This window comes from Lindgomyces ingoldianus (assembly GCF_010093535.1).
Source record: "Lindgomyces ingoldianus strain ATCC 200398 unplaced genomic scaffold BDR25scaffold_17, whole genome shotgun sequence".
Classification (NCBI taxonomy): Eukaryota; Fungi; Ascomycota; class Dothideomycetes; order Pleosporales; family Lindgomycetaceae; genus Lindgomyces; species Lindgomyces ingoldianus.
In genome coordinates this window covers 488,309-502,922 of record NW_022985178.1, presented here as the reverse complement: position 1 = coordinate 502,922, position 14,614 = coordinate 488,309, and the positions used below count along the sequence as shown (strand labels likewise).

General features: G+C 42.8%; 3 protein-coding genes across 3 annotated transcripts; 1 reads left to right on the top strand and 2 right to left on the bottom strand.

The window, feature by feature from the left end:
* Positions 1–1,956: 1,956 nt before the first annotated feature.
* On the bottom strand, positions 1,957–2,979 carry BDR25DRAFT_355485 (uncharacterized protein; the record flags this gene model as incomplete). The annotated part of the gene is made up of 9 exons (XM_033695465.1): positions 1,957–1,999; positions 2,055–2,247; positions 2,286–2,406; positions 2,470–2,501; positions 2,540–2,669; positions 2,714–2,786; positions 2,819–2,842; positions 2,891–2,929; positions 2,963–2,979. The coding sequence occupies 9 exons, from the start codon at positions 2,977–2,979 to the stop codon at positions 1,957–1,959; spliced, it is 672 nt and encodes a 223-aa protein (XP_033547212.1).
* A 40-nt stretch (positions 2,980–3,019) lies between these two features.
* BDR25DRAFT_355484 (uncharacterized protein) lies at positions 3,020–6,552 on the top strand (the record flags this gene model as incomplete). Its single annotated transcript, XM_033695464.1, has 11 exons — positions 3,020–3,204; positions 3,236–3,275; positions 3,336–3,447; positions 3,484–3,760; positions 3,798–3,834; positions 3,889–4,002; positions 4,037–4,108; positions 4,140–4,283; positions 4,364–6,345; positions 6,392–6,434; positions 6,475–6,552. The coding sequence occupies 11 exons, from the start codon at positions 3,020–3,022 to the stop codon at positions 6,550–6,552; spliced, it is 3,084 nt and encodes a 1,027-aa protein (XP_033547211.1).
* Positions 6,553–6,825: 273 nt separating this feature from the next.
* BDR25DRAFT_34308 (uncharacterized protein) lies at positions 6,826–8,601 on the bottom strand. Its single transcript, XM_033693794.1, has 2 exons — positions 8,310–8,601; positions 6,826–8,240 (listed from the first exon to the last, which is right to left on the bottom strand). The coding sequence occupies exons 1-2, from the start codon at positions 8,541–8,543 to the stop codon at positions 6,894–6,896; spliced, it is 1,581 nt and encodes a 526-aa protein (XP_033547210.1). The 5' UTR covers positions 8,544–8,601; the 3' UTR covers positions 6,826–6,893.
* Positions 8,602–14,614: the final 6,013 nt, after the last annotated feature.

The window sequence follows — 14,614 nt, the reverse complement described above, 5'->3', positions numbered from 1 at the left end:
TACTTACCTAATTCGATGCTCCTACCCCAGGCGTTCAACCAGATTCCGCAGACGAACCACCAGTCTACCCAAGCGTTCAATCTACCCCCTCATATCGTTACCTCCTCCCCGCAAGCTTTAAACCAATCTCAACCAACCTTTTGTGAGATCCCACAAAGCGATAGCTATTCTCCATACAACATACCGCCTCGACCACAGGCGCACCACCGATCGGCCTCAATCCCAACGCCGCAACAGATGCCAAGCTTCCAGGAGTCCACGGAGCACATTGGCACCATGGCTGGTCTTCCTCGCGGTGATGATTCTAGAAGAATGTCGCTCCCTCCTCAGGCTGAAGCATTGTCTCATCAGAGTCCAGAAGACCAAATGCGTCCTTCGCTGTCTCGATTGACAACATCTCACAGTGCCCAGAAATCTTCTTCGCCCTTAGCGGACGGAACGCCGACGTCACATATGGAGAAACCGCCAACAACTAGCACACACATGCCGACAGCTTATGGAACCACGTCTCAGATCTTTAGCATGAACCCTCTGTCTATGTCCCTTCCCCCCGAATCGCAGCAATTCGTCGGCCCAATTCTCGATCCGTTCGACCCATATACTTCAATGTTCATGGCCGATAGTGAACACGTCTCACAGCCTACTTTCCCCGGAACATACAGCTACAACCCAAACCCTCCCCCGAAGTCACCACGAACAGCAAGTGGAGCAGCATTGGGAGCTGCCATCTCCAGTAGTCCAGTAATTTCAGGAATGAACCAAACACTAGCACCAGGAGAGAGCATCCATCTCAATACTGCCGCCGAGCGTTCGTCCTCCAACAATCCTCACTCAGCGGTGTCTGATGCTTTAGTGTCTCCGTTCGGGACTGTTAACTCTCCTGAGTGGGAGTATGGAAGCATTAGCGATGCTTTCCAGCCCAACGGCATCTTGCGGACAAATAGTAACCAAGGAAGCCTGGAAGATTTCGATGACCAATGGCTTAATACAGAGATGTATTCCACACAGAGCTAGTGGCTCAACTAGCGGTATCCCCCAGAACCACGAAGACGTATCAAATCGGGTCCCCTCACTACAGCCACCTTTCGATGGGAGCTTGAGTTTCGACACTGCCAGCGTGTGGCTGTTTGAAGCTACACCTCGTACTCGCAGTGCGTCGAAGCAGCTGATCCTAATTATCCATTAGCATCGAATCCATCACGGTGCGAATCTTCGTACATGCAATTTGTAGGCAATGGCATCTGCTCGTAGAGCATGCCCCCATCACAACGACAGACCCCAAGTCTATCATATTTTTTACATTTAAATTTCCCCTGCAAAGTGTCACGGAATTCGATCAAGGACATACACGGTTCATTGCATTTCATCTGCTCGTCGTGTTTTTTTTGATACCTTAATGCGTGTTTTTTTTTTGGATCAGCGCGTTTTCTCCAGACTTCGCCTACTGGAATGATGACCGGCTTTATTTCTATAACGAAAGTAACGATATGTGTTGAGGAGTTTGAGGAGACTGTAGATTTGTTTCATACACCTCTCGGTTGGATATGGTTTCTTTCATGAAAGCAATGCTCTGGGATTTTAGGAGAGGGAGTTCAACGAGACAAAAGGAGAACGTGAATTTTTCGATACACGACGCTGTCCCAACGGAGGGCGTCGTTCCGAAGGGATTGGTGGAGTCTTTTTTTCTTTAACCACACATCTCTCTTTTTTCTAGCGCGTTTTTCCTCCAATACTCCATCATGTTACCTAGATAAGAGGCCTTCCGTTACCTCCCATTGAGGGCTAATGAGCAGAAAGGAGGGCACGCAGATATTACAACACGTTTTGTTCTCTGCTGGTCCCAGTTGTGTTATTAGCCTATGGGTTCCTAACGGCGAGCGATTTCTTTGTGATTTCATTTCAATATCATGTTCTCTCACCGTAATTTAGATATCTCCTCTCTACGATTTTCAGAGATCAGTTGCGGAATATGTAATTCGTAATGATATAATCGGATGGCCTTAATTCTTGCCCCAATTGCTCTGTTCCTAACACATAGGAGCTTCTTTATTCACCCAGGCCACATTTCTTGCATTCTAGGCCTGTGGCTCCCCTTTCCTCGAGAGTTCGTGTCTGTGTACAGGGGACTTGTCAATGGCACTTGAAGCTTTGCAACGGTAACAGGCAAATCACAGCCTTGATGCACCTTTACCGTTAGGTCCAAATTAATGAAGAAATCCACAGAGGTGGTCTGTTGTTCCAAAGCAACTTCGATGATCTTAGTGCAAATCACGATCCTACCTCACCCTGTGATATCTGTATTGGTAGCGTTGATATCTTTGATGGGTTGTCGAGAGGAGAGGCGTAACGTGGAATGAAGAGGAGCACGAGAAACATGGCGGCCAAGACGCCAATCACGCGGGTTGGCTAAGGGTCAAGGGTTCATCAAAAGGAGAGGCGTAACGTAGAATGAAGAGGAGCATGAGAAACATGGCCGCCAAAACGCCAATCACGCGGGGTGGCTAAGGGGTAAGGGTCCTTCAAAAGCTCAACATCTAACGGATTTTGATGCATAAGTCAACAGCAATGGAAAGGCGAGGTTTCACACACACTGGCTGTGTCCATATTGGGATTAGGACCTGAACATCTTTCTCGAAGTCTGTCCTCTTGATCTTGCACGACCCGGGCACCTCAACGCATTCACAGACGCTTCTAGTAACCGGTACCCGTCCACTGGCTGCCAAATCTGGTCCTGTCGTTCATCGATTGATGCACCCATCTTCCGTGTGTTAGCCAGGAACTTCTCTCTGGAATAGCAACCTCGACCCTCTACTGCTACTCAAGCTGCTCCTGTGTGACAGAGCTGTCATCGGAGGGTCGACCGTTTGTTCCTGCATATCTGCAAATCTACATATTCTGATACCCCAAATCATAAAACAAGCAGTGGCACCTGTAAGCCTCGGAACGGACTACTTAACCATACTGCCTTGCTCCACCCATTCTTCTGTCGTACGCAGAGCACCTGTATAGCAGGACAACTATGTCTACGGCGGTTAGTCACAGTCCTGGATGCATTACATTAATGGCTTGCGCAACTGCTTCCACCAAGATACGGAGACATTCCGATAGCAGCCTGGTGGTCATCCGCGCCGCATTAAACAGCCTGGCCATATTTCGAGACATTAACGTGGTTAGTGGCTTCTTCGGCTGGGATGGGCCTTTCACGTAGTATTCGGGATCTCGCGTGCGGCGAAAGGGACTCCCGCATGTACACCGTAGCTCCACCGCGAAACAATGTGAGAGGCGTCTGTCTGTACGCTGCCTGATAGTGGGTCTTCAGTGGACTGTATCACTAGTGGCGTACATGGGAGGCGAGCGTTGCCCAACTGCGACGGAGAAACGGATCGACATCGAACACTGGCCAACACGGGTTGATAAGACCGCAACATGACTTTGCCTATAGCATCAGTGTTGTGGACTTTTACGATTCCAAGATCGACTAAGTACGGTCATGCCAATATCTCCGAGCTGCGGTCACTATTTGGTTTTTTTTTGGCTTCAATTTAATCTGGCGTTACAGGGAGCCAAACAAGCAATGTTGTGGCACGTCTGGGGGCGACATCCTGGTTCCGCGGTCGATACCAAGGTTCAACTTCGAAACCATTTTTCCAACGTTACACTTTCCTACGCCCAATCTATCAGCATACAACACGATGGGTACTTGCTGGCAGTTCCCGCAATTTCTCGCGCCTTCCCGGCACGCTTCTCCAGCCACCTATTCGTCTTTGAGATAAGTAAGCTTGAGGCACGAGCCCCAGTTCTTCCTCAAACTTTTTCCTAAACAAGTTGGACTGGGTCTTCAAGAATGAAGAAGGCTGAGCAAAACGGGTGAGATGCTCGGATTCCTAGTACGGGATGCACGCTGCCGTCTTGCATAGGATGTGCAGCTCCATCTGCAGTATTATCATCACACATCCGCGGATGATACTGTGCAGTGGCACATCAGAAGCTTCTTATAAACGGGTACCCTTCATACTCTACCCTGCTCAGCCCTTAGACGTGTCTCCTTTTTGAGGCTTCCCTTCGCTTAATCCAACATTCACTTAGGAATTCGCAAGAGCTTAGAAAGGTTCTCTCGCTCTCTGGCATCCACCATGAAGCTCAAAAATTACATTGCTGTGGCATCGGTGCTCTCTTTGGCTTCTTCTGAGCCCCTACGAGGTATAGACCATTTCTTCATCCGCGTTCTCAGTTTGAAATCTCCCAATACGTTCAAGCTGTCATCATCAATGCTTGCGCCTTCAGTTTTAGCTAGTTTTCGTAATTTTTTTTTTTAACAAAGGTCACCCAGTTAGGCGGCTGCTGACATTTAATTATGACCTAGTTCGCATGCCCTGGAATATTAGACCAAGATGTACGAGTGGTCTTCTTCTCATTGATACCCTTCAGCATTCTGACTTCGACAGATCAAACGTATCCTCCACCTTACGGAGCTTCGTCGTCCAACAGTCCGGGGCCGCTCACCACCGGCCCTGCCACTACTTCACTCCCATCATTCACAATGGCCCTAAACTCGACAGTACGTAAAACCAAGACCATCTTTAGCACCACTGTGATTTCAGCTACACCGCCACCCAGGTTTTCGTCGTTTTCCGCCTCTGCTTCATCATCCGTAAATGCGTTCACAACTTGTTCTATCAGCGATGGAGGGATCGTAGAATGCACTAATATTCCCCTGTCCATCCGAACTTCGTCGAAAATTCCCTTCTGGGACACTGACATGTTCACTGTGCAGACCACCCCAAGGCCCTCGACCTCAACAGACGCAGTTCCGACTAGCTTCCCTGTAAACACAACGAGCAGTTTCATTATCTTGAGCACTGCACCATTGACAACAGCGCCCCTGACGACTGGCTCTAGTTACAGCTCTTCAGCTTCAGCTATACCTCCATTTCCCAACAGCACGGTATCATCTGGGAGTTCTTCCGGAGGCACTGCATCTTCGTCATCTCTCAAGCCCCTCTCAACCTTGACCCAGGCCTTGAACGCGACTACCTCTTCTGGATATGGAGTTCCATTGTCGACTGGCACTCCTTTATCATGGTCTGTATTCTCCAAAAATGCCACAAGTACCTTACCCGATACTGTTTCACAGACGCCTTGGAGCAACTCGAACATTAATACAGCATCGAGCTCTACGTCGGGTATGGTACCTGTGACTAGCGAAAGCAATACGGGTGTCACAACAACGTCGAGTATCGTGCCCGTAACTAGTGGGAGTAATACGAACACCACAACAATGTCAAGCTTTTCATCAACTGTTACAGAAGCTACAAGCACCATTTATTCGAACTCGTCTACTGTAGTTCCGACGCCAAGCACTTCTTTAGAAAGATGCACGCTCCCAGGAGGGTGCTCATCAACTGCCACTCCCAGCTGCACTCTTCCAGGGGGCTGTTCGTCGACCCTAACTCCCAACTGCACTCTCTCAGGTTGCTCATCAACTGTAACCCTCAGCTGCACGCTTCCAGGGGACTGTTCGTCGTCTACTACTCTCAGCACCTCTTCTGGGAACCCATCGACAATGACTCCCACTTCCAGCCTTACTTCATCAGAGAGACCCACTTCTCAAGTCCTCACACCACCTATCAGCACCATTACAGTTATAGTTTCGACCTCGGTGATCTCGTCGACTGAAGGCCCTCTGTCTAGAACGAGTTCGTCCGGGAGCTCGTCTACAGTGACACCCAGCATCACTTCCTCGGAGAGTTCCTCGGCTGAGATTCCTACCTCTAGATGCACTCTATCCGGGTGTTCATCAACCTCAGCTCCCGGCAGCACCTCATCTGAGAGTTCGGCGACCTCAGTACTAAGCTCAACGTCCTTCAGGACCTCATCCACCAAGTCTCCAACTCCGGCTTACTCCAGTAGCACCTTGTTATCTCTAGCCTCAGATTCCAGCACTGTATTACCATCCACTGAGTCCGACCTCACTACGTGGTCCATTCCTGACACCGCTCCTTGGACTTCCCAATCATCCACGACCTGGACCACGACTGATGCCGTACCTACCAGCTTCCCTGTCTCTACAGGTTCTTCTGGCGCAGGATACCCTTCCGAGTCATCCTTCTCATCTCTTAGCAGCACCTCAACAGATGCTGTGCCAACTAGTTTCCCAGTCTCTGCGCCCACGTCCACTATATCAGGCAATACGGCCTCAGACATTGTGACACCAACTAGCTATCCCGCGACGACGCTCTTGACCTCGGCGAGTAGCACTTTGACGTACGGGTACACACCGCCGAAATATCTTCCGGTCGTAACGGAGGAGATGAAGGAGATGGAGAAGAAGGAGCAGAGAAACACGTGGGGTAATGTGAGCTAAACCTTTTTTCCTACATGCACATTTGAGCTTGAACGACGCTGACTTGGTCGTAGCTGGGTATGTGGTTCATGTAACCCGCCATATGCCTCATCTCTCCTTGCCGATCATAGTGGTCAACCCTCGGGGATATAGACGACGATGAAGATGGCAAGAACAGCATGCTGACGCAAGGCATCTTGAAAATGTAATGCAACCCAATACTCTTCTCGATATTTCTTACTCCGATTCTTTCTTCTCTACGTTCCTTACAACTGATTGGACCTATCTGTCATCGACTCTCTTTACTTTGCTTCTTCTGCAAGACCGAATTGACGGCCGAATGTGGTTGACAAGGCGTCAACGCAAGGGCTATGAGAGCGGGTTGGTGTACGGGGAGATTGTGTCCGTAGTTTGAAATATGAAATTGTGGTTGTGCCTAGCTCATCGTCCGCGAGTCTCAAGGCAGAGCCGAAACCGGAGAAGAGCGGCCAGATTGCTGTGCCTCATCCCCTATTTCCCTCCCACTAACAACAAATTCTCTTTCCCAACTCTAAGCCATTCTTCTAATAGCCTTCTCAACTTCATCCCAAACCTTCGGCCTCAACATGGCACTAACCCAATAATTACCCTCCCCATCCCTTCCAACCACACACCCGGAGTTCCTCACGGAAAACCCATTCGCGCATCCATCAGCCTGAACGTAGCTGGGTCTGCCCCTCATACTTCCTGCTCTCCTCCCCCCACTCACCACTGCGGCTGAAAAATCCGTCTCAAACATCCTCCCTTTCGTCCAATTCGAAATCACCGCAATAGCCATATCACTCTCACCATACACAGGGGCATATCCGGAGTCCCGCCATCCGTTTCGCATCAACCGCGCCTGCGCATCCACCTGTGATCTCGTACTCTGCTGCGCGAGATCGGTGCGGATTTGCGCGGCGACCAGGCCGAGGGGTTTGGATAATAGACCCTGGAATGTGAAGTGTGAGTGTATGGCCATGACGGCGTTACTGATGAACGCGGTTCCCGGGCCTGGAGGGAGGAGGGCCGGCGCAGTGGTTGTGAGCACGCTGCGCATGCCAAAGACGTTCATGAAGGCGATGGTTTTTCTAGGAGAGGCGCGGTGTGACCAGGGTTGGGAGGGAATGAGCGTTCGTAGCCACCATGCTGCGAGGATGTCGCCGTCGCTGAGGAAAGGTTTGGAGAAAGAGGGATTGGATGTGTCCATTACGATGGAGAGTGGGGAGATGTTTTTCAGGTCGGCCATGGCAGAGGTTTTCAGGTTGGAGAGAAAGGACGGGGGGATGCATATCATGCGTTGGTGTTCTGCGCGGTGCATAGTGAGGTCCCAGACAAAGCGGAATGCGAAGAGTAGCATTTTCCAGCCTTTGAGCATTTTGTGGGCCAGCACGAACGGCTCTTCCTCTTCGTCGGCGTCGTTGTCTTCGAGTTTCGAGTCCGGAAGTGACTTTGGAGCACCGAGCGTGGCGAGTGGATCGAAGTCATAGCCGTATAAATCAGGAATGTCTTGCTCACGACCTTCGAGCATAGCTGACCAGGCTCGAAGCAATTGGTTTCTACCCATAGCATCGAGAAGCGTGTGCAGCCATGTCAGCGTGACCAGCGTCGCGTCTGTGAACGAGACTACATGGAGTTGGAGTTGTGCGCGGTCAGTATATATCCAGTCCTCGAGTTTCGATGGTTGATCAGGCGGAGTCAAGATATCGCGGAAGCGTTCGATGTTTCCGCTTACAGATAAGGACGAGGTCGCGTGTGGGATCTGGGATGCAAGAGGATGATCTGAAATCGATGTCGAGTGTGAAGCGTGCGTGAAGTTTATGGCTGGGCGGGAGGGGGTGTATCGCTTGGGAATGTGGTATTCCAGTTTATCTTGCTCCTATTCCAAAAACTCAAGTCAGAAATTCATGTGTATACAGTGGTGTATTGGATAGGTGGTGATACATACATTCAACCTCATCCTCGCCCCTAGTTTCCTCCACCCAGGCCTCTCTAACAGCCTTTCTAGCGCTCCAACCAATTTCTCCACATCTAAGACATCGTCAAATCGCGCAGAGAAATATATGCACAGCTTTCGATTCGTCTTCGTGTCATCCCAGCTATGGAGGGGTATAACGGTGTCTGTTGGAACACGCTCCGGCGCGACGAGCTTGCTTTTAAAAAAATTGAAAAAGAAAGACATTTTGTTTTCCAAGTATCCTCGCGAAAGTAACACAACTAGAGTTAAATTTATGTAGGTGGAGTGAAAGAAAACTAAAGGCCTAAAAGAAATATTGTGAGGACATCCTGCTTACGCCCAGTGGGGCGTTGACAACGAACTAATGAAGATCGGTAGGCTTGGAGACACGGAAGAAGGCTTGACAGGGGAGCTCAGTGTCTCGAACTTTCGCGTCCGTGCTGATGGCGGTAAGCTCATTCGCTTCGTTGACACTATCTTGAATATCCCGAGAGAGGCGCCGTTAGCTGGAGCCCTGAGAAGTGTTGCGCTCCTGTTCAGCGACGTCATTCATGAGGAATGTTAAATGCGGCTCGTGGAAAAAGTTAAGGACACGCAATTTTTCAGGCGATATCTAAAGAGGTGATGAAGTATTGCTAGCCAAAACATTCGGACACGGCAAGGTTGGCAAAGTGGTTTCTGAGATTGGATCCCAATGGTGCATTTATCCGGTGAGATGGGGCTGGTAGTGGTGTTGTGTTGCCTGCGAATCTATGTCGCTGGTTAGGTTTTGTACCTAGTCTACATAGAGAATGAAAATAGATGATTGAGAAGAAAGAAACTGCAGGGGGGAATTTGAACAAGCTCATCGCATTGCGAAGGCAGGATGCGCGCTCTACTGCGAGTTGGGTTCGGATAGCTTTGGAATATGTGTTCAACAAGCATGGTGCTTTGAGGCTGCGTTTATGGGATTAACCCCAGTGGGAGTTGAAAAGCTTTCGCTGGACAGTAACGTGCATACAAACGAGGTTAAAAGAGGAGCAATTAGAGACGAGGATGTTATACGCTAGTCCAAATATGGAATGAGCAGATTCATGTTCCGGCTCGGGGATCTCAACGCTTATCTCAGCTAGCTCAGCCGATTGGGGAGAGAAGGGGCGAAGCCCCGACAGGGGCAGAGCCCCTGATACCCTTGCTAGTCAACATAAACCTATGCTAGTCGCGCTGGTGGCGCTCACGCTATCTTTCTGGCTAATAAGGATGCTAGATTTAGCTTCTCTCCCTAGCTGTCTAAGGGACTTTAGTAATTAATTATATAGACAACTAATTTTAGTGCTTACTTTTTATATAAAAATACATTATATTAATATTTATGCATTTTTTTTTTTCTTTAAACATCTTTAAACTTTAGGCTAATAGCTACATAACTTCTTGCTATTATCTATTAAATTGTTACACGTTTTGCATGTTGTTTACTGTACAAAATAGCTAATAAGTCTACTAGTCCTACCCTACGTCTGCGCTAGCGTCTATAACTCTCTTATCTTCCTCTAGCAGATAAGCTGCTACCTTTTTTATTATTACCTTTATTATTACTTTTTTTTATGTTCTTTTTACTTTTATTTATAGTTGCTGCTAAGCTTTAGGCCCTAGTTCTAACAACTTATCCCTTTATAACTCTATAAGTAGCAGGCGCGTCTACTTAGCACGTCTAGTTGTCTACACTTATTTACACCTTAAGATTAAGGAAACTAGAGCAGGTCCTAGTGTTAATAGATAAGCTGTAGATGCTAATAAGTAAATTTATTAAGTTATATTTACAAGACCTGCTGTTATTAAGGGCCCTACTGCCTAGTAAATATAAGATAATTTTTTAATTAGCACTAGAATAGCTAAACATTTATGTAGCATTAAGTAAAGATAATAAGGCTACTAGTGTCTCTAGTTCTATTACATTTATAAAAGAACTTAATAGTTTTATTAGGCAAAAGTTTTTTAACTAGTATAATACAGCTTTTAAGCTAAATAAGGTTAATTTTGCTAAGTTAGAGTTAATTATAGCTAATTAAGCTCTAAATTAAAGCAGGTTTATTAAGAGACTTTTATAAAATAAGTAAAGTGCTTAGGATAGTTATAGTAAGGCTAAAAGTTTATAAGACAGTAAGGCGTATCTAATTACTTTTATTATTTTATGTTGCTAAGCCTAGAAGAGATGCAACTACCTTGCCTACCTACTAGGTCTATATTTGCATAGTAGTAGTACAAAACAGCGCGTTATAAAGACGTTGTTAGGCTTAGGTGTTTGTAACTTATATAAGATTATAAACTAGAAGGTTAATAAAATAGTAGACTATATAAAAAGCTTATAAGTTATAATATTATGTTATATAGCTTATGTCTTACCTAATGCTAGGCTGCTAGGTCTTGCGCATAATCCTTAGTTAATAATTATGTATAATAATTATAACTTTACTAACTAGACTTATAACTACACTATAAGTGTTATAATAGCTATCTAGCAGAACCTAATAACAGCGCTTATTATAAGATGTCTATAGATCTCTAAAGACAGTTTAACTTAGTCTATGTTTAATCTTAGCATAGCATTGCAGCCTAATTAGATCTGTATAGCGCCTAGCATAATTTAGGACTATATAAGTAAGCAAATTACATTGTGCTATATGTTGCGCGCTATAGCTGCTATCTATAGTGCTGCTGTATTAGAGGTCTTTATTAGCTTAGAGGACTAGTTACTGTTAATGCTAGCTATTAAAGTCCTACTATGTAAAAAACCTAGCTAGGTAAATTATTTAGAAGTAATATTCTTTAATAAGGGTGTTATTAATAAGACTTATAAAGTGCATAATAATATTTAGCTTTAGTAGTTAAATATTTCTGCAAATCTAAAAAAGCTAAGCTTTAAAACACAGCTATAAATAGTATAAGGTAACTAGAAAACTGCTAAGTTTATACGCAGTCTTAAGAAAAAGCAGCGTGGCGCGTTCTAGCTATACAACAAGAGGGATTAGATAATTAGACTGCTTATGTATTTTTATATCTTTTAGGCACTTACTTACATAATTATTTATACACACTTTAATACGCCTAAAGGTACAGACTTTTCTAGTAATCTTTTACATAATATTATGCGCTTAAACTGTGCTAGTATTAATTAGGGTAATGTTAAGTATTATATAGCTGTGCTGCTAATACATCTAAGCTAGGGTGCCTAAATAGTTGCATTGTTCTACTAGAAAATAAGCAACAGTGGATATCTCTAAGGCTAGGTGCTAGATATCTATGCAGCAGATGTCTAGCAATACTAGTAGGGTCTTTATAATAAGGCTATTAGTTAGCTCTTACCTAACTAGTACATTAAGTTGCTTAAGCAGATACATAAAAAGGTCTTTACACTTACTACATAAAAAGGCTATAATAATTCTAAAAGTAACTAGATAATAACATATTAGTTTTTTTAAAAGATTAAGATGTTTCTTACTCTGCAGTATGCAGTTAAGTTTAGTAATATTAGAATTATTTATTACTTAATTAATTTATTAGCTGTATTTTTCTTTAGATCTAGTTAGAAGCGCTATAGTACTAAGCTGCTACACCTCTGCTAGTTAGTCTTAGATAGGGTGTTAACTCTAATGCTTTAGCAGTCTATACTTGCCTCTAGGTTAGTTAACGTACACAAAAAGCTAGACACCTTTTAAGCAGTTAATATTATGCTTAAGCTTATAAACTGCGTGTATAAGCTTAACATGCAGCACTTTAAAAATAGGACTTATAATGTAAACTTTACTTTTAGTTGTCTTACACTATTTTACTAGTTCTATATGCAACTTTGTGCGCTAATAGAGGGCGCCTTTAGAAAGAAAAGCAAGAATAAGTATACACAGCGTAATGTTAAGCTAGAGACATTTGCCCTTACTATTTATCTACTAAGTTATAGGCGCTGTAAGCGCTTAACTAGTTAAATTAACTAAGGGCTTCTTTAGCCTATTATAAGCCCTAATATTATTACTAGTAGTATTAAGTTGTTAATGTTAAAAGTTGTAAACTTTAACATTAGTAATGTTATATCTAGTAATTATATACTAGCACTAGATGTAACTAATCTAGCAAGCATTAGCGCAAAGGAGTTGCGTTATATTAATGTAACAGAATTTATAGAAATAGTTAAGGGCATAACTTATAGCAACTCTAAGAGTTTAGTTAATAATTTAATTAATAGTAATTTTAATAAAGGTCTTAATAAAGCCTTTAAGAATAAATAAAGTAATTATATATTTTTATTTTATATATACTTACAGCAAGCACTTTTATAATGTATAATAGTGTTGTAAAGCACTGTTTACTTAGTGCAGCTAATTAGACGCTGTGCGCTGTTAGTTGCTTGCTAGTTTTAACAACTGCGCAGTGTTAGGTACATAACTGCTCTCTAGTCCTCTTGTATTAGCTTGTACGCCCTTGTCTAACCCACAGCCCATCTACATATTGCATGTATTAAGACAAATTCCTAGCTATAGATCACCTAGTTACTAGCATACTGTTGTAGTTTTACACACTTACTATTTCTAAAAGTTCTTTAATTATAATAATGCTTATTAGTTTAATAGTTTTAAAAAGTTTATAAGAATACTTATATCTTACTTAAATAATTTAGAGACGTAGTAGCAGTAGATAAAGTTATATAAAGGCTTAACTATGTTAAAGTAAGACTATAGTTAAAAATTAAAAAAGCTAAGGCTATTTTAATTATAGTAATGTTATATTACTATACATTTTAATTATTATAAACTATCTACTTATATTTACTACCTGCTGTTTAACATAGTTTAACTCTACAACACTAATTAATTAATTACATGCAACATATATTTACTCTAGTAAGACTCTCCCCTTCTTCTATTTACTGCTGCTGCCTAGCTTACTTATTGTTAATCTAATGCCTTATAATTACTTATATATGTTATATCTTACTTATTTTTACTTACTTTTACCTCTAAATTAGGCAATTTTTAGTTGTAATTAGTAAAAAATAATTAAAAAGTTATAATTTTTTGCGCTAGTTAAACACTAGCACTTTTTATATCCTTTTAAATAATCTTGTAATGTGTACTTTTACTACTAGGCAGAAACTCTAGTCTAGTTAGGTGCTCTTGCTACTAAGGTAAGAGCTAGGGTATATATAGGCCTCTTTTTTCTAGTTAAACTTTTTTTAATTATTTTTAACTTTTTTACTTTAATTAGCTAAGTTTCTTTTACCTTTTTAATTTAAGCTATACTAAACACTATATAGTTACTTTATCCTCTACCTTGCCCTGTAGGTGCTTGTCTACCTCTATTAACTAGCTAAGTCTCCCCTCTGTCTATGCGTTAGGCTGTACTAAACACTCTATAGTAACATAGTCCTACTTTTTCTCTTTTTATTACTTTTTTTAATTAACTAAACTATCTTTTTACGCGCTTTTAAACTTTTTTTTTTTACTTAACTATGTTCTTAAACTTTTTCTTGCTGTACTTTTTCTTAATTAACTATATTTACTTTTTAACTGTTACTTATTACCTCTCTGCCTTCTCTTAAACAGTTGCATGTGTTAGATTTAGTTGCTAGTGTTATGTATTAATAAGTGTATCTAATCTTCTTATATTTTTAGACTAACTGTAATATAACTCTAGGCTATAACTGTTTTAGATTAAGTCTCTTTTTTTTTTTATTTATAGTTATGTATTTTGTTGTTATGCTTTATATGCTTATTTCTTTTTCTCTTTTTTTGTTGTTCCTGTTTCCTTCCTAGACGCTAGACCTAGACCTAGACCTAGACCTAGCTACCTTAGACAACAATTGGCAATAATTGGCAGGCACGAAGTTAAGACAGAGTTCTAGAAAGTCTAGTGCGTACTAGTTAGGAGGGACTGCATGCGTGCTAGTGCGTACTAGCAATTAGGCAACTAGGCACATGCAACGTTTGCTACATTGCTTTAGCAATGCTGTATTAGTAGGCAATTAGAGGGCAATTAGAGGGTAATTAGAGGGCTATTAAAAAGTAATTAAAGGGTAATTAGAGGGCAATTAGAGGGCATTTAAGACATTTATAATAATTAGTTTATCTAATTGTAATAATTAGTTTACTAATTGTTTAGCTAGGTCCCTTCTAAACCTAGTTTATTAGTAGGCACTAAGGGAAAAATAATTTAGATAATTTTACTATAAAACTGCTATTTAGCTTAGTCTATTTAGTTTTTATTTAGATTATTCTTAATAGTGCCTAAAGTTACAAGGCTAAGGGCTAGGTTTAGGCTCTTTTACA